Raw genomic sequence first — 26325 nt, 5'->3', positions numbered from 1 at the left:
GTATGAGTGTCTCTATCATTCTCATTTCTTTAATCTCATATCACCCTCAGAAGCTCCTAGATTTGGAGCAAGAAATGACCCCAGAAGCCATAAATTCTTTACTGTACACTTCAGGAAGATGCAGAGTGAGTAAGTGTAAGTGTGAATGGGTCACACAGTGCAGTTGGATTTCACCTTTTTCCTGACTCCAAATCCAGAGTATCTGCTATGATTTTTTCCATGAAACCACTGATTTCTCTGTCTCCTCTCTTTCTTTCGATATGGTCACTAATTCTTTTATTGCTCCTCTGAACCAATGTGGAAGTTATTGTCATTAATGGAACATCATTGAACTTATTGTAAAGTTTTCATATCACCACATTTTTTGATAGATTTCCATCTTTTCCTCGGCTATTTGCAAGTTTGTCCCCCTCCCCCTTTGATTTTTTATTCGTTTTTGACAGTTTTTTGTTTTTTTCTATTCTATTATTCTAATCAGAATTTTTTTATTTTGTGTTTTACCATTAATCCTGGTCTAACGAGCCCCGCCCAAGCGTCCTAGCCTGCAAATCTCTGGTAAAAATACACCCATTTTACAAGTGAAAAAATAGAGGCTGAATGAAGCCTTGGATGACAAAGCAGGCTAGGATGCTTGGGCGGGGCTCCTCAGAGACGGCCGACCAGAATCCTCCCTTCCCCCACCTTGGCATTGAACTTGACCCCGTGATGACCCGGAGCCCTGGCGGATTCTTGGGAATTAACACAGCTCTCTGATCCAAGATCACCCACGGTTCACGCTCATTCAGTCCATTTCAGGGATCCCGGAATTAAGCCATTTTTTCTATTCAGTGCTTTCACTCCCCGTCCTCAGTCCTTAGAGCCCTTAAAATCGAATTAACCCTAGGGGAAAGTGATGAAGTTGAAAAAGATCTGAAACGCGCTTCGGAGAAGTGTGTCCCTGTGGCCGCCTCGTAGCCGCCGTGCGACCAGGCAGGAGCGTGACGTCGGCCCCGCCCCGCATTGTCATGGCGGCCCGGGGCGCCGGGCCGGCCAGCGAGAACGTGCGCTATGCCGAGTACGCGCCCCCCGCCGCCAAACGGCCCGAGTCCGACTTCGACCAGGGACTGGTGAGTCCCGACGAGGGCGAGGGCGCGGCGCCCCGGGATCGGCAGCGCCCAGCGCTCCGAGCCAGGCCCGGAGAGTCGTCGGTGCACACGGCCCCGCCCCGCTTTCTGCGGCCCCGCCCCGTCACGGCGGCCCCTCCCCCTGCCCGATCCCTTCATCTTCGCTGTCCAGTGACCCTTCCCCTGTGAACCCCCTCTGTCTGTGGGGCCGGATCCCCCCGTCTTTCGGTTGAGGGCCCCCCTAACTTCGATACTTCATCTTTAGAACCAGATCCCTCCGTCCTTATTTATGTTTGATCCCCTCATCTCTGACTTACCCCTGTCTCCATCTTTGGGCCTCCCCATCTTTGGTTCTTTCTCCTCCACTCCCTACTTCCCCGCACCCATCCCTATCTGTGGTCCTCGCTTTTTGGTCCCCTGTGGATTACCTGTCACTGCCCCTCCACACCCCCCCTTCTGTCCTCAGCGCCTTTCCCCCTGCTCTACCCCCGCCCCTCCCCCGTCGCCTTCTCTTCCAATCCACTTGCGACACCCTGGTTATTTACGTGACTGCGGTCTGCCTCAGTTTCCTCAGTTGTAAAATGGGAACAATAATAGCGATTGTGTGGAACAAATGAAATAACAGCCATAAAGCACCTAGCACAGAGCAGGTGCGGTCTGAATGCTAGTTCGTATTATTACTCCTCCTTCCGATTTCTCCTCAGCTCCTGCCCCTACTCTTCCATCTTTGTGCCCCACCACGCTTCTCTCCCCTTTTTTTCTTCATTACCCTTCCCCCTTCCCCTTAGTATTCTTCTTTTTTTCATTTCTCTTCCTCCTTTTCCCCTTATTACCCTTCTCCCTTCTTTGTTCCTCTTCCTCTTTCCCCCATTACCCTTTTTCTCCTTTTTATTAGCCTTTCCTTCTTCCCCTCATTACCCTTCTTTACTTTTCTTTCCCCTTATTCCCTTCTCTCCCCACTTTATTCCTCTTCCCCTTTCACCTTGTTATCCTTCTCTTTATTCCTCTTCCTCCTTCCCCTCTTTACTCTTCTCCCCCTCCCTATGCATACTCCCCCTCCCCCTTCATTTTACCTTTCTATCTTGTTTCCTTTTTACTTTATCTTCCTTTTGTTCTCTTTATCTTTCCTCCCCATCTCAGCAGTTTTGGTCAGTGATTCTCTTTCCTGATTAGTTCCTTTCTCTTCTGGGAGGACAAAGGATTGAAGATGAGCAATAATAGTTAAATGGAACGAAAGTAACCTCCAAGTTCCCAGTCAAAAACACAAAAGGAAAAATCCTTACCCCTATATTCTAACCCAGTGGTCCTCAAACTTTTTAAATAGGGGCCGGTTCACTGTCCCTCCCACTGTGGGAGGCCGGACTATAGTAAAATCAAAAGCTCACACTGTCTCCGCCCCTCAGCCCCTTTGCTGTAACTGGTCCTCATTGGGCCGCATCTGGCCCTGGGGCCTTAGTTTGAGAACCCCTGCTCTAGGCCCTTGACCTCAGACACTAACCCTTAATCCTTGTTTAAAGTCGTTGCCAATTAAAATGATGCATTCATGACACAGCCAGGGCCACCAAGGAGTCTGGACCCATAGTAGGGGTACAATATGTCCCAATAATTAATCAGTAGAATACGACAAGGGCAAATGATAGATCCCGAAAAATATTTTGAGGTTAAGATCACTTTCCCCTAAGGACAGTAAAGGATAGGCCTTGTGGAGGAAGGGATGCTGAGAGAGCTGGCTCTGTTAGGAAATGAATTGCAACAGGTGAAGAAGGAGGCGTTTCAGCCTCGGACAAGGGGACAGCTCTATAATAGAGATGGTGGAAGGTCAGGATATGTTGGTGAATATTTGGCAGGCACATAGTGTACAAATTGGGGAGAAGTATGTCATAGCCAGATTGTGAAGGGCCTTAAATGTCGGGGCAAGGAGTTTATATTCCAAAAAGCAGCCAGAAGTCACTGAGGTTTTTGAGGCAGCCATACCTGTATTAGAAATATTATTTTGGCAGTTTTGCAGAGGATGAATTGAAGAAAAGATAGACTGGAGGCAGGAAGACGAATCAAGAGACTATTATAATTGTTCTGTTGAGAGGTCGCGAGGGCTGGAACTGTGAGAGTGTAAGGGGAAAGATTTCCGATTGGAAAGATTTGCCAGCTAAGGTAGGTTACATAGACTCTCTGGAACAGTTTCCTCAACTGCTAAATGAGGCATTGGACTAGATATCTAAAGCCATTTTTTACCTTCCTCTCCTTTTTTTCCCTTATAAGCAGAAATGTATTCTTTGTCTCCATAAAATATAGTATCTTGGAATTAACTTGCTAAGAACCAATTACAGTAATTAATTTTCAATGACATTCACCTGCACCATCATATTTTATCTCAAGTTCTATGACGTACTATTAGGCTGGTATCCTAGAATGTATTCTAAACTTTAAAAGGAGACCTAGAGCTAAATTTTGCCTTGCACATTCATTCCTCCTTTCTCCACTCACCCTAATTCAGGCCTCCATTACCTCTCACTTGGACTATAGGCTCCTAATTAGTCTCCCATCCCTCTGTAATCATACCTTCAGCCAGCTACTGACATGTCCAAAGCCCCTGTCTATCACTCTCCTGTTCAAAAAGCAAGTGTTAATGGCTCCCTAATACACATTCTTCCTTGTCACTTTTAAAGCCCCTCATACACTCTGCTGCTCCAAGCTGATGGTCTTGTGTTCTTCCTATATGCTCTTTCCCATCTCCTTTTTATGCCTTTACATGACCATCTCCCCTGCCCTCTTGTCTGAAAAATTACTGCTACCCCTTCTGGAAGGCCTTTCTTGACTCCTCCCATTGTGAGTGCTATCTTTACTCCTCATCCTTTTACTTTTGTATTTACTTCCCTCCATTCTTAGTGCCTTTTCCTCTCCTCCCCCAGAGTTAGTCTAGAAAACCACTTTTTTTTCCTCAGAACCCAGCACAGTGCTTTCACCCTTTTTTGGTCATGGAGAAAGTGAATCTAAACTTCTCTGAACCTCATTTTTCTTCTTTTAAACGTGAGAAGGGTAAGACTACTGTACTTGCTTCCAGGGTTGTTGGAAGGAAAATCCGTTGTAAACTTTAAGGAGCAATAAATCTGGATATGATCATTAATTACAGATAGATAGGAAAACTAATCTATCATCACTCTAGCCTTGCATTTTGATGATGAGATGAGGCAAGATATGCAAATACCCTTTAGAACACAGCAAGTAAGATGCTAGATAAACTCAAATTATTAGGAAACAGAAGAGGAAGAGGCAGATTTCCCCCAAACATATGAGGTAGACATACAGTCAACAGAAAGTTAGAGAAAATGGCAAGATTGTAGAGGTCATTTAGTCCAGAATGTCCCATAGCGTGGGGCATATCCAGCTGGGGTAGAGAGAACCTAACCCAAGAGGGATGGTGAGCCAAAGTCATTGCATTTTTGGTACTCTATGCACAGTTTTCATGTTCAGCTCACAATAATACATCCCCCTTTCCTTCCAATGAAAACAAAGTGCAAATCAAAGTTAACAAAGGGGAAATTAACCTAAAATTTGATCTTGCTATAAGGGAAAGAGGAAGAAGGGGATTCCATTCGGTGGGTCTGTGGCAGTGGAAGCTGATGTTAGAGCATGTTGGGCAGTCACCTCTCGCTGTATAGTCAGCCACCATCTGCCTTATACCTGTCCCCCATCTCATGTGATGATGAGGATCTTAAGTGATCCGCCTGGGGTCATTCAGGCAATAAGAGGCAGGACCAGGCCTCCTGTGAGCTGTGTTCTGGTTGCACTAGGAGAAAGATCCTCTACCTCCTGAAGGGAGGAGACTGCTTATGCAAGTGGATCCTGATAATGACCATAGTATCTGGTGCTGCCACCAGGATGTTGAAGCCCATGCTGGCTCTCTGTGGGTGTAGAGCAATTAAGTGACTTTTCTAACTTTTTTCTAGCTCTTTTGACTCCATATTAAAGGTACTTCTATTATATGGCTAAGATGAAGAAAAGGTTAAGAAAGAAAATTATGGACTTCTTTTTAGACTAGTTTAGGAAGCCTTGTTGAGAAATAGTTTTGTCATAATAATTATAGGAAAATTGCAATTTATTTAAAAAGTATGGATTTTTTTAACTTTAAAATCTTTAATTCTTTAAATCTTTCTTTTTTCAGTTAAACTTCCCTGTAGGAGTTATGAATTAAAACTCATTAGGAAGTTAAGGAAGTAAAAAGTGTAACATGTAGGCAAAAATACCTACTTTGTTTCTTGAGTAAGCATGGCATTTTATTTTCATGGAATAGTAGTTTGATTCTGTAAAGAGAATATATTAAGGGGATCTTTTTAAAAAACTGATGTTCACATAGAAGATTAATCTCTCTCTTGACAGTACTTTGTGAAATATTTAACTTCTACTGCTATTGGGATATTACCATAGTAGTAAATGAATATCACTTAAAAATAGTAAGGGTTAATTATGTGCTTTATAATTAAGAGGGTTCATTCATGAATGGATCCTAAGGATCCAAAGAAATTTACAAGAATTGTTTTACATATTTATAGACTGTGAAATAATGTTGTAGAGGGGCAGCTAGGTGGCGCAGTGGGTAGAGCACCAGTTCTGAAGTCAGAAGGACCCGAGTTCAAATTTGACCTCAGACATTTAACACTTCCTAGCTCTGTGACCCTGGGCAAGCACTTAATTCCAGTTGCCTCAGGGAAATAATGCTGTAGAAAGCAGTGGGTATATGTGTGTGTGTATATGTGTTTATATGTATATTTCCATATACATATATATATGTATTTATGTATTTTAAATTTCATCTAGTGGTCTTCTTTGCACACTTCATAACTATGAGGATGGGGTAAGACATTATCTTTCCAGATCGAGAGAAATAATCAAAGGTATTTATTATAATTAGCAATAATAATAGCCAGTATTTAAATAGTACTCTAATGTTTTCTGAGCATTTTACAGATGTTAACTAAATCTGTTTTTGTGCCCAGCCTTGTGCCATTGGGGATACAAAAGAAATATAAGACAGAATTAATGATAGTGATATTCATATATTTATATCAGACAGCAAAAGAATGATACAAGATAATAAACCACAAAGTTTTAAATTTGCATCCTTCAGGCTAAATACTTCATAATTCCAAGAAAAGAAACCTTTTTTTCTTTGCTAGATATTCATCTGTCTCAAATTCTCAAATTGTGCATGTATCCCACGATTCTGTCCTATACCTTGCTCTCTTTCTCTACTCTCTTATAGAGTGATCTTTCAAGTCCTGAATTACCCTATTGCTGTGTCCATGCACATCCCATATATATATATATACCTCAAATTTAACATGTCTAAAACAGGTCATTGTTTTCCCCCCAGAATTAACAGCTATATTTCATTGTATTCTTATTTCTTTTATTATACATTTTTCAATTACATTTTCATTTGGTTCCGTGTCATTCAGGTGTTTTGTGGATTGTCAGGACAGTGAAGTCTCATAGTGGATGGAGTGCCAAGTCTAGAGTAAGGAAAACATCTTCCTGAGTTCAAATCTGCCCACAAATACTTATTAGTTGTGTGTTCCTGGGTCCATCACTTCACCTTGCTTGCTTTAGTTTTCTGAAATAAAATGAGCTAAAGAAGGAAATAGCAAACCATTCTAGTATTTTTGCCAAGAAAACCCCAAAGTGGCACATGAAAAGGATTGAAAAATAATTGGATAAGAACAAGAAAAGGAATTTGACACCTCTGGTCTGGCTGGTCTGGCCCTCTTATACTCTCCTTTCTGTGCCATACTACAGGGAGCTCCTGTGGCTAGAAGGCATTTTGTTCTTGCCTCTTCTCTTAGGATCTCTCCATTCTGCTGAAGCTCAGCTCAAGCACCACTTTATACAAAGCCTTCCTTGACTTCCTAGATGATATTTCCTCCCTCCTACCCATTATCTCAATCGCACAAATGTGTGTACACAACACACACACACACACACACACACACACATATATCATCCTCTAACATAGTTGCATTTATATGTGAAACTTTTTCAAATAATATGTTTTCCTTTAATCATCAGGTTTTGTGCCAGCTGGTCTTTATCTTTTTCTTATGTTTGAGTAAAAGTACTTAGCACTCTATCCTATTTAATGGCTTTCCTCAATGTTATAAAAAAATAAATTTTACTTCTATTTGTTGCTCATTTCTTCCTTTAAAGAGACTCAGCCGCTTTCTAGCTATAGAATGTTATTTATGAAAAGTTTAAGGGATTTTCAAAGGTAATTTTTCTATACAGCAATTTTAAATTTATTTGCTTCATGCTCTGATTTTGGAATCTAACTCATGTGTAAATTCATCTTTCCTATAATGTTATAATACATATTTTAATTACAGTGGGATTATGGGAATTGAATGGTGATCCCTGTGTCCAACTTTGAACATAGTTTAAATGTGTTATAAGTACTTTTCGAATTGACTACTACTAAATAATTGAGAAATTAGTGATAAAATTCCTATCTGAGAAGAAAATAACTTTCCTGTTAAATAGTTTTCATTTGTAACTTGTCCCTCCTGGTGAAGAATAGCCCCTTTGGTCATTGAAATTCACAAACATTATCTAACTTTATGGCAGTCATTTTTCTCCAGCCTTTTCTTTGAATCTTAACATAGAGATATCAATCGAGCCCAAATTAAAGAACTTTTTGTGTGCTTATTGGGTTTTTTCTTACACTTTATTTCCTTAGTCTCACTTTTTGATGTTAAACAAATTTCTTAACTAAAGATTGGTAGCTCTCAACATAAAATGTCCTGAAAGTTAATTTATTTGTTTATTAAAACTTGGAGTGTATTTTCCAATCAAAACAAAACAAAACAAATGCCCCAAGTACTTTGAATGGTGGCATTGAAGTAGGTCGTTGCAAAGATAACTATTATTTTTATTACTACAAGAATTCAGAGGAACACAGTTTGATAAAAGCATCACTTTTTGAAGGCACTTAACATATTTTATTGTCATTTGAGATTGACACAATCCACCGACCCAATGACTTCAGAAAACCCTCTACAACTATTCTTTTACAAGCTCCCTTTCCTAGCTCATGAGCTGATCTGTCTTTGTGAATTTCTTGGAAAAAGTGGAATGAAATTTGAGGTTATCCCTTAATTGGAAATTTTTAAGCAGAGCCTGAATGACATTTGTTGGGTATATTGTAAGAAATTATAGGTCATGGCTTGGTTGTACCAAATCTCCTTTGAAATTCTTTATGCTTTAAGATCCTTTACTCAAAGATTATGAAAATTAAAAGATGCTTTCTTTGGCCAACCTTTATATTATCTAGTGCTCTTGCTCTTACCATAGCATTTTGAATGTGTTCATCAATTTATAACAGGTTAGAGACTTTTCGATTATATGTATTATTTTCTGCCAACCCTTATTTTCACATTTATTCATATTTTAGTTTAATGTCATCAGTGAAAGCTTCTTGCTTTAATTAGGAAGTAGAAACCATGTTGACATCAGTGGCACACTGAATAAATATAGAGTAGTACTTAAAAGATTATTCTTAGGCAATCACTGTACATAATGAGGATTTAAGATTTTTTGAAATTATGCATAAAATGCTACTGATTTTAGGTAAGCCTGAGAGATTCTCTTTTATTCACTCACTAATCTCACCATGGAAGTTAGAATATGCCAATTTCTCTATTACTTTAGTTATTGATGATGTGATGTATTTGGCTGTCACTTTCATCAATGTAGATCATTATCCCTCCATCACTTTTTATCCCATGTGATTTCTGCCCATGTTGTTCCCATGTACCTTCAACAGAAGATGTACTTTTTGTTCTAGAGGTATTTCTTTAGTCCTGTATCAAATCTTATGTTTTCTGAGTGCTCTCTGATATCCTTTGCTCTTGTTACACCTGACCAACACAGCTCTTTTTAATATGATAATATTAATAATGATAATATTTTGAGGTCCCTTGCCTACAAGGTGAAGTGGACTTAAAAGAAGATAGGACTAAAGATTGGACTTTGAATAAGGACCTTTTGGATAAGGAGACACTGTTTACCAATGCAAGTCAGCACCTTTGCAACTTAAGTTTTACCTAGAAGAAGGAAGGAAAGGGTGATTACCATGGGCCTGGCATTCTGCTAAGGTATGGGCATGCAAATACAAAGAAAAAAAGAAACTCCTTGCTCTCAAAGAGCATACATTCTAATGGAGGAAGATGTCACATAACAAGTGAGGGAGGATATGGGGAGAAAGGATGGAATGGTCTTAAAGTCCAGAATTCAGAGTAAGGGTAGGAGGAAGAATGAAGGCCAGTGTAAATTGGTCCACAAAGTAAAATCTTCAGGAGAAACTGGTCAGTGGAAAAAGGAACCATTCCTTAAACAATCACAAGACGTTTATTAAGGACTTAGTATTTTCCAGGCATTTGCTAAGTGTTAGAAATACAAGAAAAGGCAGATTGAGAAGAGCCTAGATGTTACAAGGCAAGGATTTCAGAGGTGTTGAGGAAGGTTCCAGGATAAAAAAACTGCAGGGACATACATGATCTTGAAGCTAGTATCAGTGCCTACAGGGAAATGAAACTCATTCATGGTCCCAGATCATTAGTAAAAGACCCCAGATAATTAATGCTTTCTTTTCCTGTTAATGCAGGATTTTCATGAAAATTTGAGGAGATTTGGTTTATTTGTTTTTGAAAGTGGAGCAGCAACAGTGTTTGGTGAGTTGTTCCTCACCCAGGGCTAATGCAGATCTTGGAATTTGTGACAGGTATGAAGATTTGGGGGAAGTTATCTGTAATCCTCTGCTCAGTGAATGACATTTTGTCATACCTGACACCTTCTCTTGAATATGAATTAAAAAAAAAAAAACAAAACACATTTATAACATCCACCCACGACAGAATTTGCTGATTCAGCAACACAATATACTTACCCATTTTCTCCCCTCAACTTTGTGTTGTTTGAATTCAGAAAGCTTTGTTCATAGAAATTGAACTAAATAAGACAGCATGAAAATACTGACTTCAGCAGAATATGGTTTGCCAATGATTAACCCATGAGATTTGAATCACTGCAAGATAATAAAAAAAAGAGAGAGAGACATCTGGCTTATTCTTTTCCATTAGTTTGATGTAAACTTGTTTCTTAGGTATTATGAATTGGAGATTGTTACATGTTATTTTTTACTTTACAGTTTTTTATGGCACATTTTTGAGAATAAGAACATAGTTAATAATAGCATGCGTAAGCCTCGACAAATTTATAATTGGTAGTATTATTTATTTTCTTTCCCTTTAATTTATTAAATTTTGAAGTTCTTTTTTGGTGAGTAGTTGTTTGGATCATAGATGTCAGCAATTAAATAGAATTATTTAGCTATAAAGATTAGTACAGGGCATTTAGTCTAAAATAGACAATACTGAGCAGCCATAGCTTCAGTTATTTTCACACAGATTGGGCATTTTAGGTTGACAGAATATATTTCTTAACTCCAGGCAGTGTCATTTTAGGGTAGTGAGTGAAAAGCAAGAGGGCTATGTTAGGAAAAGTGATTGAAGTGATAAGGACAGGTATGTATTTTATAGGGTAAATCAAGTACAATATCAAATCTATGAGCTGTCCCCATTGATAAGACCAACTGTTAAATATTTCTCTCTGACATATTTTGGCCTTGTATTTTTTGTACTTTCTGTTACTCAGCCATTAAGCAAATGCTGTGGTCCTTTCTTCTTTTCTTTTTTCTTTTTCCTTTCCTTTTTTTTTTTTTAAATGAGAAGATGCATGCTGTGTATACCCTTTTCCCTTCAAATATATTTCTTCTCTGGGGAGAGTTATTGGATGTCTGATTCCAGAATATTACTCATCTCCTCTATCCATTCAAAACAAAACAGACAATATGGCCCCTGGGGATGTCTGGATGTGATTAAGTCAGGTAGCCAAAGGAGACTAATCCTGGTTTAACTCAGATGGTTTCATACCTTTTCTAGTATGAGGATGTATGATGTTGATACTGTTTATCTACATTGAGAATACTGATGATAACTATTGTGAATTCAGTAGTCAAGGCTCCCAGATTATGCTATAGGACAGTTATACCATCTCTACACTATGAGGCAATGGACATTTGAAATAGGTAGCTCCATTTTGTGGAAGTAGCAGTGGATTTTAGATCTGGATTTTAAATTCTAATTCAGCTATTTCTCTTTTTGAGCCTCAGTTTCCATATCATTAAACCTAATTTATTTGGACCATTCCTTTACACTTAGGGACTGTTTGAATTGTATTAGATTGTACTCACTAAGTTTATGAGGTTTGGAGAACAATGAAGTATTTTCTCTGAATGTATATTCTGTTTGGGGGAGGCAGAAAGAAAGGAGGGAGGGAGGAAGGAAAAAAAACCATTTATTAAGCACTGACTTTGTGGATGATTTTGCTTAATTGGATATCTTATTAAGCTTTCTTTAAATTACTTTACTCTCCATTTTCTTTCTCTGTTTTACACAATGATATTGATACTACTTCCTAAGAATTTGCAAATGAGTTCAGATTCCAAATTAGTATTGCTTTTGCCATCTCTACTTGACAAAGTTTTTACCCAAGTTTTGGGTTCATTTGGACTTTTGGGGCAAATTGATTTATATAAGTTTATGTATAGACTTATTTATATAAGTCTATGTAAAATTATTTTAATTGATAGAATTTCTGTTACCCATTTTCCATGTTCCACTTGAAAATGTTTAAATATAAGTTCAGGATTACATTTTTGATTGTATGCTATATTTCATTCATTATTCCTTACTCTAGCTTTTTTTCATTCTAATTTTTGCTGTAACAAATCAATAATGTCTGTGTGCACACAGCTGATTTAGGAATGACCCCCCCAAATCAGGAATATTTATTTTTTCCTGTCTGTTCATTTAACTTTTTATAATGTGATTATAAATCTTTTATAGATTACTATTCAAAAATAGTTTGGTTTGACTATTCATTCAAGAGTGTCTGTTGACAACATTAGGATATGTACTTACATGGATCATCTATTTTCATCAGTATTTATATTAGGGACAGTACAAATGGCAACAAATTGAGCCCAAAATTGAGTGGGAGGAGACCAAGCTAGACTGGCTTTGGGAAATTATAGAGCTATTTTAATGATACCAGACTTCTCATGGAAAGAAATACAGCTTTTCATTTAATACCAGTATTCTATCAGTGTATGACAATGAGATGTGCGATATGAAATCTCCAAAAACATAAAAATAAGTAGAGCACAGAGAGCAATAGAGAGTGCATAACGGGTGTGAACAGGCTGCAGTATCTAACCAGTGAGGAACTTCAAAAAAGAACAGGAGTAAAAAACAAAGATTGGAAAAGATGTTGGGCTAGTTACATGGCAATAGTTTGGTATGATGGAGGACAGTGTGCTCCACATCTGGACAAAGTCAGGAAGTCCTGTAACAAGATGGATGTGGCCCTTCTATGGCAGTCATATAAGAAAACATGGACAAGAATCTCGCAAAATGAGCAGCCATGGTTGAGTTTCTGTTTACATCACTGGAAGGGATATCCAAATCAGTATACCAGAATCTGTTTGAATATATGTTCTGTATCATGAATGAGATCATAAGTTCCTTGAAAGCAGGGTCTGTTTCCTTTTTGTTTCACCCAATAGTTTTTATGGTGAATGCCTAATAGTCACCAAATATTGAGTTGGTGAGTAGATGATCCTTTTAAGGAAAAGATACAGAAGTTCTTTCATTATCACCCTTCATTTACAGTTAGACTGTTTTTTTGACACCTCCTCTCATAATAGGTTCAAAATTGTCAATCATGTTTTCAAATCTAATATCAAAATGTCTGCCTCTGGTCTTTGTAAAATATATTTGTGATAAAAAAGAAATATAAAAAGGCCTAGGTAAAATGTAACCCTATGGAAAAATAATGATTTTAGTAATTCTTCTGATTCTTTGAAATCAATCATTGATAAGAAATTTCCATTTGGTTTTTGAAAATTTTTATTGGCATCTTTTGTTTTTACATTATTTTTTCTTAAGTGTATCTCTCACCTCTCCTACCTAGTCAATCATTCCTTGAAACAAAATTAAAAAGATAAGGGAGAAAAATTGCAACAAAACTAACCACCAACCCATCATCAACCAAGTGAGACAGTATGTACGTTATTCCATTACCACAGTTATCCCACCTCTGCAAAAAATTGGGGGGAGGGGGATTTATTTTCTTATCTGTTCAGGGTAGAGAGTACAGTAGGGGATGCTTAAGGAGTTAGGAATTCAGATCCCAATTATTGTCATAGTAAAGACAAATGATAATATATTTTTTCATTTTTTACTAATATAAAATTATAAATCATCAAACAGTAGATTTATTTAGAGAATATTGATAATCAATATCCAGATTATCAGTACCATATCTTTAATATAAATATACTGATAAAATTGCATATACATTCTTTATCTCGTCCCAGTAACATTTTATGATAGAGCAGTTATAATAACCAACGTTAAAAAGTAGTATTTAGTATAGATATTTTATTTCTGATTTTGATTATGACATACTTGGTATTTGTATAATTATAAATAGATCAGTTATATATAGCAATTAGAAACATGCATGTGGACTATATTTTCATAGGATCATAGAAATGTAGTTTGTATTGTGCTAATTTCATTCTAATCAAATTCCATGGCATCATAGAATTTATTCAGATCTCACATGGTCTGGGATTTCTGCCCCTCACCCCAAACTTTACATACCAAATAGTAAAAGTAAACCTCTCAAAAACTAAAACTTGTCCAAGGCAGCCTCATAGTCAATTGAAACAGAGGGGAGAGGGGGAATTAAAGCCTTATAGCTGCCCAAAGTTCATGATTTTCATAATTACCAATACCATTTTAATTTTCTTTTAGGCATTGAATATTTCCTACTCCATATCCTAATGCTTTAGACTAACTAGACTTATTTAGCTGATAGCTCGATGATGATAGAGTACTTAATCTGGAGACAGAAAAATCTGAGTTTAAATAGGTCTTGGACCCTAAACAAGTTACTTTACCTCTGCTTCAGTTAATTCATTTGTAAAGTGAGGATAATTATAGCACCTACCTCCTAGGATTATCATGAGAATAAAATTAGGTAGTATTTATAAAGCACTTTGCAAACTTTAAATGCCTTACAAATGCTAGATGGTAGTAATATTAATACTAGTAGTAATGGATTGGAAATGGGCTAAATTTAAGTCTAAGTCTCAATTATTGAGTATACACTTTCAAAGATGACTTAAAAGCAGCATGAAAAATTCACAGAAGTTCTGCAATTTTAATAGGGTAAGCAATTATAATTTTTACATTATGTTTACAATTTATAAAAGTGATGACTTTGCAAACTAATGTGTCCTGATTCTTGTGACTTTGAAAAATGAATAAAGGCATATTAAACGAAGTCCATTTTTATGAATGACAATAGATAAATAAAGATGGTATATATATATATATATATATATATATATATATATAAAAGAAATATATCCTCAGCCTATGGATATGAAATTTAAGATTAAGTAAATGTGAAAGATAGTGATAAAGCTATGCAGTAAGTTGATTTATTTATTTTAAAGCAGTGGTAAAGAAGAGAAAAGATTGGTGAGATTCTAAATGTTTGTACCATTTATATCAAATGAGCCATGGGAGAGTTTTACAACCAAATGTGTTTAGGATTGTTTTGTTTTAATTAAATTAAATGCTCAAAATAGGTATGGTCCAGCAATTCTTTATAAACTACTTGCTTAGAAATCTTAACATTCTTTATTTTCTTTCCCAAGTTTATAATTATATAATTTCCCCTCTCTTTTAGGTTTCCTTTGTATTTTTTTCCTTGTTTGTTTGTTTGTTTGTTTGTTTGTTTTTTTAAGGCTTTTTAGAATATTTGAAAAGGAATCCCTTTATACCATTGGTTTTTTAATGACAGAAAGTGAGGGATTTTTCAAAATAAGTCAATCCATATTCCTTATTCATGCATTTTCTCCAAAATATGATTTGTGCCATTGGTGAAAATGTTCTGTCATTATTTTATGTGTGTGTATACATATATACATACATATATATATATATATATATATATATATCATTATGCACAGGTCACACATTCTGTGTGTGTGTGAACATGAATTTTTTTCTTTTGTGGAGAATTACAGGGGAGTCAATTTGAGTAAAGTAAAGTCATTTTAAAATATGTAGGCAAATGAATAGAGCTTGTTAGCTGAACCATGTTCATTCATTGGTCTCAGAATTAATAAATGAAGTTAGTTCTGAAAATTAGCAAGTTGATTCTGTTAGACCAGAAAAGAGATCTTAGTGGGCGGGCCATCAATGGACACAAGCTTTCAAATAAGAGTGGGTCAATCATTTTTCATTTTTTAGAAAAGCCATTATAGGGATGACTGATTTTTTTTTTTAATTATGACTATCAAGAATATACCCCACAGAATGTCTCAATTTTGCAATTATTTAGGTTTCTTATCAAAGCAATAGGAAACAAATTCACTTTTGGCTCACTTAAGCATTTATTAGGTATAATCCTTATATAGTGTTGGAAAGCTGTCATTACAACAAAGACTATTTTCAACAAATAATGTTATCTCACCAAGATAATTTTTTCTTATTATTAAGTACTATACAAGTTAGATTTAACAACTCCATTTGTATATCTATTCAAACACATCCTTCTTGAACTTCAGGAGAATTTTATTAGCATTGAAAAAAAAGGTTGTTTGTGTTAGGGAATAACTGCAGATAGCCGAAAGTGCCATGTGATTAATGCTGTCCTGGTTGTTCTGTTCAAATCTTGACCCAACTCATTATCCATATCCACTGCCTCTCCAAGATGTGCAGACTATCCAAATTGCTATCAAAGTCTAGGCAGTGTGCATTCTTCATCTACTTGTTTCTTCCTATATAGATTACCAGACTAATATATTCTCGATCAGTATGTATCTCATTAAAGAGACCTCCTAGCATTTGGTTCTGAGAAGCTGTCCCCTTTCCAAGAACTTCCTTTCCCACTTGTTCCTGGCAGTTTAGAACAGTCTCTTATTTCAGGACATCTTTTAAATTCTGGTTCAACATGTAAAAGAAGCAGAAAGAGAGCAAAGATGAAGATTCACTCTGATTCCCTGAAATTCAGCATCTTAAATCAGATGACTGTAGCATAGACCAGTTGAGTCAGGACTGGTCCACAATACTGGCTTTCCTGGGGCAATGGGTCAGAGCAGCAGCTCCAGGGATCATGCTGTCTGGGGAACCTAGCTAGTTGTCTCATATTTTAATTCTTTGAAATGATATAGAATTATAAAAATAATATCTGCAATGATTATCAAAATAATGGTTTTGAGATGTACATAATTGAGAAATGCCAGGTTGTTGTTATTTCTCTAAGGCAGGTTTGCTTGTCCTCATTATGTTATGAAATGAGAAAACTAGGGGATAGCTTACAAGTTTTAGCTCTGTGCTGGGTACATGTGTTCAAAGAACCAAACAAGTCCTACTGCCAAGGAGCTCACATTCACATGTCAACAGCAGGCAACACCATATCAGTATCTAGGGCTGAAATGAAGCAGGCTTTTTTATTGGACAATAAATTCTAGTTGGATTCATTGATTTAAACAGCTTGTAGCCAAATGCAAAAACTTTTGCTAATTCCTTGGAAAAGACTTTGTATGTCATAGTTAGAATAATTACATACACATACATATGAGTTTGTGTATGTGTGTATATAAACATTTATATGTGTTTATACACATATACACCTTACTTGTCAACTGATGCTCTCCTCAAATTAATCCTAGGTGTGGGACAGGATGAAAGACTGGGGAAACAATAGGGAAGATCTTGATTTATCAGATTTAATAAATGATAAAATTAAAGTGATTCTAGTGATTAGGCAATGGAATAGAGAAACAAGAACAATATGTTCATTTTCATTACATATGTTACATTTTATTACAGCAATTTAGAAAAACTTAATTTACAAAATTAGACCTTAATAAATAAATAAATGAAGGGGTGATGATGGACATTGCAGGGACATTCTTCCCTTTGCAAAAGCTTGCTTGTTCTCTTAATACCCTCATTATAAGGAAGCCTTTAAAATAGTATTGCACATAAAGTGATTATATCAGCTGTTAAATGAATCTGCCTTTTGACCACTTCATTCTTCTAATGACTTCATTTTTCTGTGACAGGCCAGGACATTGATAGCAGTGGGACTTGGGGTTGCAGCCTTTGCATTTGCAGGTAAGTGAAATAATAAACTCTTTATTCCTTTAAAGTTGCAGAAGGGATGTCTTTTCATTATTCTATAATTTTAACGATTTCATCAAAACTCTTAGAACTCAACTCTTCATATTCACGGTCACTTTTAGTAATCCCTATTTGAGATGACAGTTCCCATAAACTTTGTTATGAAGGAAAGTAACGAAACTATATACTATTTTCCAGGTTTAATAGCTTCATCAAAGGTTAATTGTTTTAGATTTGGGTGTTATTTTACATAATGACATGTTTTATGTAACTCAATGTTTGCTTCAGGCAAGCCCAGAGTATAAAGGTGATATAGAGATTCTAAAACCCAGACTACTGTACTCCAACTCCCAAATTGGCTGGCTGGAGTTTAGAGCTCAGAGCCCTGAGGTTCTGATTCCTCAATAAAGGAACTGAAACTCACATGGAAGAGAGACTTTGTGGAGGCAGAGATCAAAATACCAATACTGTATTTCAGATTCTGTCTCAAACTCTTGGTTAACTCTAAAATCCTCAGTTCTTATCAATATTGTCATCTTTTCTCTCCTAATTCCCTCTGCTTATAGAAGAATATCTCTACTAACTACCAAAGCTGAGCCCTCTACCAGAGTTTTTGATCTGATTCTCTTCTACTTCTTCCAGAACTTTGCTCTAGCAGTTATTCCCACCATCACATGGATCTCCTGTCTTCCTTGGCATCATTCAGTCTCAATTGCCTTTTTCCCATGTGCTTACAAACAGGTCTTTGTAATACTTAACATCATCAGCCTTTTACTTGGCTCTCCTGTTTCATTCAGCAAATGCCATATTTTTCTTCTTTTTTACTGCTGAGCTTTAAAAAGTTATATATCACAATGTGTCTACTTAACTTTTTTTAATTTCTTAAAGATGGGAATTTTCCAGTGACCTCCTAATTGCTAGAAACAGTGAGCTTTTCCCATGCCTTACATCTTGGAGAAAATAAGCTCTCTGAAGATAAGGATTTTCATTTTTTGCTTTGTAACCTTACTGCCTAATAATGTACTTTGTTTGCTTCAGCTAAGTGCCTAATTTGGGTCAGAGTGAAGCATCCTGGATATTCCCTAAAGTTTTTGACTGTTGATTATTCCCTACCCTAGAATACTTCTTCTTCCCTCCACTTTACATTCTGTAGGTTCTCCTAGCTATTCGCTTTGTCAGTGTTAGTGTTCCCCAAAAGTGCCCTTGGCTTTTTTTTTTGTTTGTTTACTTTTGGTTTGTTTTATTGTTACTTTATTTTTATTTATTAAATATTTTCCCATTACATTAAAAACAGTACTTTTTATATTTTACATTAAGATTTTTGAATTCTAGGTTCTCTCCCTTATCCCCACCCACAATTGAGAAACCATGTATGAAGTTATGCAAAACATTTTCATAAAAGTCAAGTTATGAAAGAAAACATATCTCCTACTGTAATGAAAATAAAAACTCTCAAGAAAAATTAAGTTAAAAATAGAGTTAAAGAGTAATAGAGAATGTTTTCATCTTTATTCAGACTCAGTTCCTTCTCTGTGTATGGATAGGATTTTTCATAAGTCCTTCAGCGTAGATTTTCCAGATTTTTTTTTTTCTTCTTGAGAGCATCCTGTTTATCATATCCCAGAGAACAGTAATATTCCATCACAAACACATACCACAGTTTATTGAGCCATTCCCCCATTGATGGACATCCCCTCAATTTCTAATATTTTTTGTCCTGAAAAGAGAGCTGCTATGAATAATTTTTGTATATGTAGGTCATTTTCCTCCTTCCTCCCCCCATCCTCTTTGGTATTCATGCCTAGTAGTGGTGTTATACTTGAGGTCAAAGGATATGCATGAATTTGCAGCCCTTGGGCATAGATCATATCTTTTGATCATTTATCAATTGGGGCATGGCTCTTATTCTTTATAAATTTGATTCCATTCCTTCTATTTTTGAGAAGAGGCCTTATCAGAGAAACTTGCTTGGAATTTTTTATTTACAATTACGATTCCTAATTGTATTTCCCATTCTCTCTCTTTTTTCACCCTATCCTCAAAAATGTTTTGCTACTGAACATACTCCCTTCCCTAATATGCCCTCTTTTTTAATCACACTCTCTCTGTTCACATATCCCATTTCTCTCCTATTTTTCTGCAGAGTAAGATAGATTTCTATGTATCCTATTGAGTATGTATGTTATTTTCTATTGGAGCCAATTCTGATGAGACTTAAGGTTCACTCACCCTTCCCTCACCCTCTCCCCCTCTACTGTAAAAGCTTTTTCTTGTCTTTTTTTTTTTTATGGCAGACAATTTGCGCCGTTCTACTTCTCTCTTTCTCTTTCTCCCAATCCATTCTTCTCTCACTTTTTAATTTCATTATTTTTAAAAATAGATATTATCCTTTCATATTCAACTTATATCTGTGCCCTCTGTGTATGTGTGTGTGTGTGTGTGTGTATGTGTGTGTGTATATATATATATATATATATATTCCTTCTAATTGCCATAATAATGAGAGTATTCTGAGTTACAAGTATCATCTTCCCATGTAGGAATATAAACAGATAAATTTTATTAAGTCCCTTATGATTATCACTTTCCTGATTACCAGGATATGCTTCTCCAGACTCCTGTATTTGAAAGTCACATTTTCCATTTAGCTCCGGTCTTTTCATCATGAATGCTTGAAAATCCGTTATTTCATTGAATGACTACCTTTTTGCTCTGAAGGATTATACTCAGTTTTCTGGGTAGGTGATTCTTGGTTGTAATCCTAGCTCTATTGTAACCCAAGCCATCCGGTTCTTTAATTTAAAAGCTGATAAATCTTGTGTTGTCCTGAATGTAGCTCTACTATACTTGAATTGTTTCTTTCTGGATGCTTGCAATATTTTATTCTAGACCTGGGAGTTCTGGAATTTGATTTTAATATTTCTGGGAGTTTGCATTTGGGGTTCTTTTTCAGGAAGTGATGGGTAGATTCTTTTACTTTCTATTTTATCCTCTGATTCTAGAATATCAGGTAAGTTTTGCTTGATAATTTCTTTAAAGCTGATCTTCAGGCTCTTTTTTAATCATGACTTTCAGATAGACCAATAATTTTTAAATTATCTTTCTTGGATCTATTTTCCAGGTTAGTTGTTTTTCCAGTGAGATATTTCTCATTTTTTCTATTTTTTTCACTTTTCTTTTTTTGGTTTTGCTTTATTGTATTTTGATTTCTCATAGTCATTAGCTTCCATTTGCTCAATTCTGTTTTTTAAGGAATTATTTTCCTCAGTGAACTTTTGAATCTCTTTTCCCAATTGGCCAATTTTGCTTTTTTAAGGCATTTTGCTCCTCATTAACCTTTTGTGTTATCTTTTGCACCACTCTCAATTCTTTCCCTAATTTTTCCTCTATCTCTCTTATTTGATTTTCCATGTCCTTTTGAGCTTTTCCATGGCCTGAGTCCAATTCTTATTTTTCTTGGAGGCTTTGGATGTAGGAGCTTTGACTATGTTACCATCTTCTGAGTGCGTTTTGATTTTCCTTGTAGCCATAATAACTTTTGTTTTATTTTGTTTTCTGCTCATTTTTCTTAACCTATTACTCAGCTTTTACCATTTGTTAAAGTAAGACTTGGTTTCCTGGGTAGAGGGTGCATTGTTGCAAGCTTTAGGTGTTTTATGCAGCTGTTTTCAGAAATCCTTCTAGGAATTTGACTACAAGCCCTCTTTCCTGTCCAGGAGCTGTTAGGTGTGTGCCTGCCTCTCTGTGCCTACCTCTCTGTACTGGGAGATGTAGTTTGGGGGCCTGGGCTGGGGCAGCCCTGGGACTGCACACCACACCCCTCTTTATTGACCTTCCCAGTGCTCCCTAGTGTCTCCGGGCTGAGAGGCCTGGAAGTCTCCAGACCTTTTCTGCTGACCTTGCAGCTCCTTTTTGGTGTCTCTGGGCTGGTACTGCTGCTGATTCAGAGGTCAGGCTGGGCTGGGGACTGCACAAGGACTGATGCCGGACTCCCACACTGTATCATGGGCTTTTTCTACTGAGCTTCTAAGTTGCCTTCAGCTAGAAAACATTCTACTCCACCTTGTTGGGTGTTCTGATGCTCTGAAATTTGTTTAGAGTCATTATGTAAAGGAATTTGGGGCAGTTGGGAGGAGAGATTGGCCAAGTTCCTGCCTCTACTCTGCCATCTTCTATCCTTGGCTTTTTTCTTTACATACTTTCTTTAGGCAAGCTCTTGACAAGGATAGGGACTCCCCAAATCTGGATCTTTAATCTTGACCTCTTCTCCTAATTTCACAACCACATCTCTGTTTACAGTAAATCTCTAACCTTGAAATCCTGCTAGTATCTCAAACTTAACACGGCCAAAACTAAGCCATGTTTTCCCTCAAATTCTTGCCACAATGTCTTGTTTCCTTTCCCTTATTCTTTCTTCATGATTTCCTAGGTCTATGCTCATTTCTTGGCCAGACTATTGAAACATACTAGTAAGTCTGCCTGCCTTAGTGGTGCTTTGAAAATGGGTCCTGCACAAGGACAATCTAAGCCCATGGCACTGGTTTTATCTTGGCATGCCTCTAATTAGTAAACTCCAGCAGCTTCCTGTTACTAGGTGGGAGGGCTTGCTGAACCCTTTCAGGGCTGTTCCCCCACCTTTGGTGTTCACCTTTCACCCAACTCTCACCTGTGTGTCTCCAAGAGAGTCTATGGGCTCTCCTCTCTAGCTTGCCAGCAGTTATACTTGGGCTGACACAGGTTGAGGGTAACCGACAGGTTTGGTGAGGTAGAAGGAGGTCTACCCCAAGCATGTGGAACTGGGCCATTGAGAATAATTTGTTTCAACAGCCCTGAAGATGACCAAAGCAAGCGCTGTGGAGAGCTTAGAGCTTGCTCAGACATTAAAGATGCCAAGGCCATTCATCACATCTTTGACTTTTGTCCTGCCACTGGCCTTTGATGACTCAGGAAGAAAGAATGAAGCTGACAACTTTGTGCAACTCTGTTTTGCTTAAATCCAGTTCATCCCATGATGTCATTAGTCCTTTTTTTGAAAATGAAAAAATACAAAGAAATAAAAATACAAAAAAAAAAAATACAAAGAAAAAATACTTAATATAGCAATATTATTATTTTCATTTCTTTGAAGATTTGAGGAATAATCATTCACTGCTGAAATTGCTACTTAAGATAGCACAATTTTAAAGAATTAAGGTTTTTGCCTGTTTAAATTGACTTCTTTTTGTAAATTGCACAACTGCTCACATTCATCTGAGAGCATTTTGCATGTTAAACTTTGTTTTAATCTTTTTTCTGTTTAAGTTTTATGCATGTAGCCTTTTCTACTCTTTTTCTATTTTAGATGAAACTGTACTTTAATGTGGTTATATCAAGTCCATTTACATCTAGCCAGAAAATTGGAAAATAAAATCTTTTTATTTTGCTTTTGTTGTGACAGGATATTTAAATATTTCAGGAGATTAAATATCTCACTGCCTTTATGCTCATTTAGAATATATAATCAAGAGAACCTAAATGATTTATATTCAAATTTGCCTTTTTTAAAAAAATTCTCACTAGGCCACTTTGGTCCTTATAAGCTTCTAATACGGTGGCTTTTAGAGGCTGGGATTAGTTCTCGATGGATCTGAAAATAAATCTGAGTAATTACATACAGTGATTAGTATGGAGCTGTGCTATAGAAAAAGGTTTTTAAAATTTCAGGTGCAAGAATTGGATCAAAAGTAAAGAAAATAGCTCTACTTTATCTTTTACTTGTGCTTTGGGTATTCTCTCTCAAACTTTAGAGAGCCTGGTCCTGTGTTCTGTATAAGACAAAGTAACCAAATGTTTATTTTAATTATAATATTGAAGGATTACCTACTTCTTACATCCTATGGATTCCTTAAGTAAAAGTCTGTAAGGAAAATAATACTCAGATTTTTTAAAAAATTGGCTCTTCTAGTTCTTCATGACATTTTTTTTTTTTAATGGGTCTAGAGTATCCCATGTTCAAGTTTCCATCTTCTTTTTTCAGGTTCTGGTAAGCTATCATTAAGTGTCTTCATGTACCAGGTTTGAAATAGTCTTAAGGCAATTTAGAAATTATTATTATTATTTTTTTTAATGGGGAGTAAAATTGAATGAAAGATTCACTAGTGAATGTGATTAAAGGTTTGGTCAACAATGTGGATAGAAATAGAGCTGGAGGCTAACCTTATCTAATGTTTTCCTTTGTTGAGAAAGCTTTTTGTTGTTTTTTTTTGGGTAGAGCTGGGTCTTTGATTGCCCCAGTTCTGTCACTGTATTTTGCACCCTGAAGCAATCCATTTGCAAATGAATAACAACAGCTCTCTATGTGTATTCTGGTGAGACTGGAGTCTCAGAAAAGTAGATACAAAAAACTGGAAAATGCTGTGGGCCCTTCCAATGACCTTGAAATTCCCATCTGTAATTTACTTTCTCAAGAGACAGAAGGCAGACATTCAGATTGAAAAATAAGAGGTACACTACTTAGATAATAAAGTTATATGCCTAATTGATACCCTAAAATGTGAAAGAAAATTAATTTTGACTCTTACCTAGTGTATATCTTAAAAAAATCCTCAAACAATATAATAAATTGTTATTTAAGAAAGGGAATAAGAATATGTTTGAAGTGTTGTTTCTGCTTAGCTTTTTGTTCTAGAAATAATTCTATTAAAATTACTCATTTATTTCTTACACCAACCGTAGTTTGTGGTGGTGGTGGTAGTGGTGACTTTTTTTACTATGTGATTCAAACTTATTTATGTATATTTTAAATATAAAGTCTGATCTTTGCTACCTTTGGAGATAACTTGTGTAAAGTAAAATATATGCTATAAAATAAATGCATTGATAAATATCTTGATGGCTTTTATGTGTTTTAATATTTAGAAAATCCATTTATTTTTATGAATTTTTTTTTAGGTCGCTGTGCATTTCAAATCTGGAAACCTCTGGAACAAGTAATCACAGAAACTGCAAAGAAGATTCAATCTCCTGTAAGTCCTAGAATGGCTTGGTTAGAGATCACTCATTTGGCTATATTTCCACAATTTGAAATAGCTTAAACAATTCTCATTTAATTCTAACTGTCTTGTTAGCAAAAGTTTGCTTACTTCACTGCTTAAATCATTGACTAGCTGGGTCATCTTTGCCAGATTAACTTAATCAGCACTGAAATTGGGAGATTGGATTAGATGAACTCTAATCTCTCATCCAACCCCAATGTTCTGGCCGAGAAATAATCTTGCTCTGCTTCCTCTCTGGGCTTGGATGGAGGAGAGACTTGTGTTCAAAGATGCTTTTACCATTTAGTGGCTGTGTATACCTGGGCAAGTTACCTAATCTGTTACCTAAGTCTCAATTGTGTCATCAGCAATGTTTGGGGTATTTATCTCACAGGCTGGTTATGAAGAACAGATGAAATAATGAGAATCAAAGATAATACAAACCTTAAAGCAAATGCCATCTGCTGTTAGGAGGTTTCTTTGAGAACTCTTTTCAGTTCTAATAATCTCAAGGATTATTTTTCACACTATTGCTGTCAGTCAAGAAGCATTTATTGAGCACTAACTTTGTACTAGGCATAGTACTAAGTATTCAGTATGCAAAAACTCTTCTGGAGATTATATACATATGCAGTTATATGCTGAATGTAAACAAAATGAATACCAGGTAATTTGAGGAGGGTCTATACTAGGTACAGAGGAGACCAGGAAAGACTTCATATAGAGGTCAGCACTTAAATTGAGCCTTTAAAAAAACTAAGGATTCTGATGGTCATTGATGAGGGAAGAGATGATTCTAAGACACCAAGATAGAGAGTCATTTCTATGGAATAGCAAATAGACCAGAATAGCTGTACTGTGGGGAATAAAAAATAAGAATTCTGGAAAGGTAAGGGGGACCCAGGTAGTAGAGAACATTAAATGACAGAGAGAAGGGTTTCTTTGATCCTAGAAGCATTGGTTTCTGAAAATCACTTTATGTGGAAGTTAATTTGGATTGGAGAGGTTTAATTTGAGGAGATCAAATTTGGATTCTATTTCAATTGGGATGATGAGGGACTGAACTTTAAGGGTGGCTCTGTGAGTGGAAAGGAAGGAGCCTTTATAAAAGTTATTGAAGGGATAGATACTGATTGGTTACATGTGTAGTAAAAATGTTAGGATGATATGATGATGATTTAGCCTTCCTCACCCAGACGCCATCTCCTATGACACCTATTTGTTACGGGCCAGAACTCTGAACTTGAAAGGATGTGGGCTTTGACACCAAATTATGACAGGCACCCAGAATTGAGATTAGGTCACATGAAGAATTCACAGTGGCCATTCTCTTTGGCAAAAGATTTATTTAGAGGGATAGATTATAGACAAAATGGAGGAACACAGCAGACACTGGGATGATAAATATGAAAAACAGTGGGAGAGCATATGAAAGACAAGCTCCTCAGTGGAACTCACACTTACCCAATAGAAAGGGAACACCCCATGAGGGTGGGGCACACCCTTACCTGGCAGGTTAAAACACTGAAAGGGACTTTGTACCCTAAAAGAGGAAGTTAGCTAAAAGAGGAGAAGTAGAGTTGAGAAGCATAGTGGAATTAGAGGAGATGCTACATGACATGGGGAAAAGGAAAAGGGAAAGGGAAAGGGAAAGACACCACATGGCAGAGTGCTGGAGTGGACTGACCCAAAGGAGGGCAATAACTATGGCATGGGCTATATAAGTTGCCTGATAGGGAAAATTTTGCTTCAGGGACTTAACATAACTAAGATTTCTGATTGGATTACCTCCAGTGGATGGGACCACTGAACTAAACTGATCTTCATTATCAGAGCCTTCCTGCTTGCCCCAGAGAATAATTTTTATCAGTTCTTCAGTTTCTCTCTGCCCAC

At 36.5% G+C, this 26325-nt stretch overlaps 1 protein-coding gene across 1 annotated transcript in view; it reads left to right on the top strand.

Annotated features, from left to right (window-relative positions):
* The first annotated feature begins 957 nt into the window (after nt 1-957).
* The window catches only part of DNAJC15 (DnaJ heat shock protein family (Hsp40) member C15), a 53484-nt gene continuing 28116 nt past the window's right edge, over nt 958-26325 (top strand). The window contains exons 1-3 of the mRNA XM_074299172.1: nt 958-1106; nt 17362-17413; nt 24350-24423. Of these exons, the coding sequence (XP_074155273.1) occupies nt 1005-1106; nt 17362-17413; nt 24350-24423 (228 nt within the window). The 5' untranslated portion in view covers nt 958-1004. The remainder of the gene's footprint in view (nt 1107-17361; nt 17414-24349; nt 24424-26325) is intronic.

This window comes from Sminthopsis crassicaudata, chromosome 3 (assembly GCF_048593235.1).
Source record: "Sminthopsis crassicaudata isolate SCR6 chromosome 3, ASM4859323v1, whole genome shotgun sequence".
NCBI classification, from domain to species: Eukaryota; Metazoa; Chordata; class Mammalia; order Dasyuromorphia; family Dasyuridae; genus Sminthopsis; species Sminthopsis crassicaudata.
This window is presented reverse-complemented; position numbering and strand designations above follow the sequence as displayed.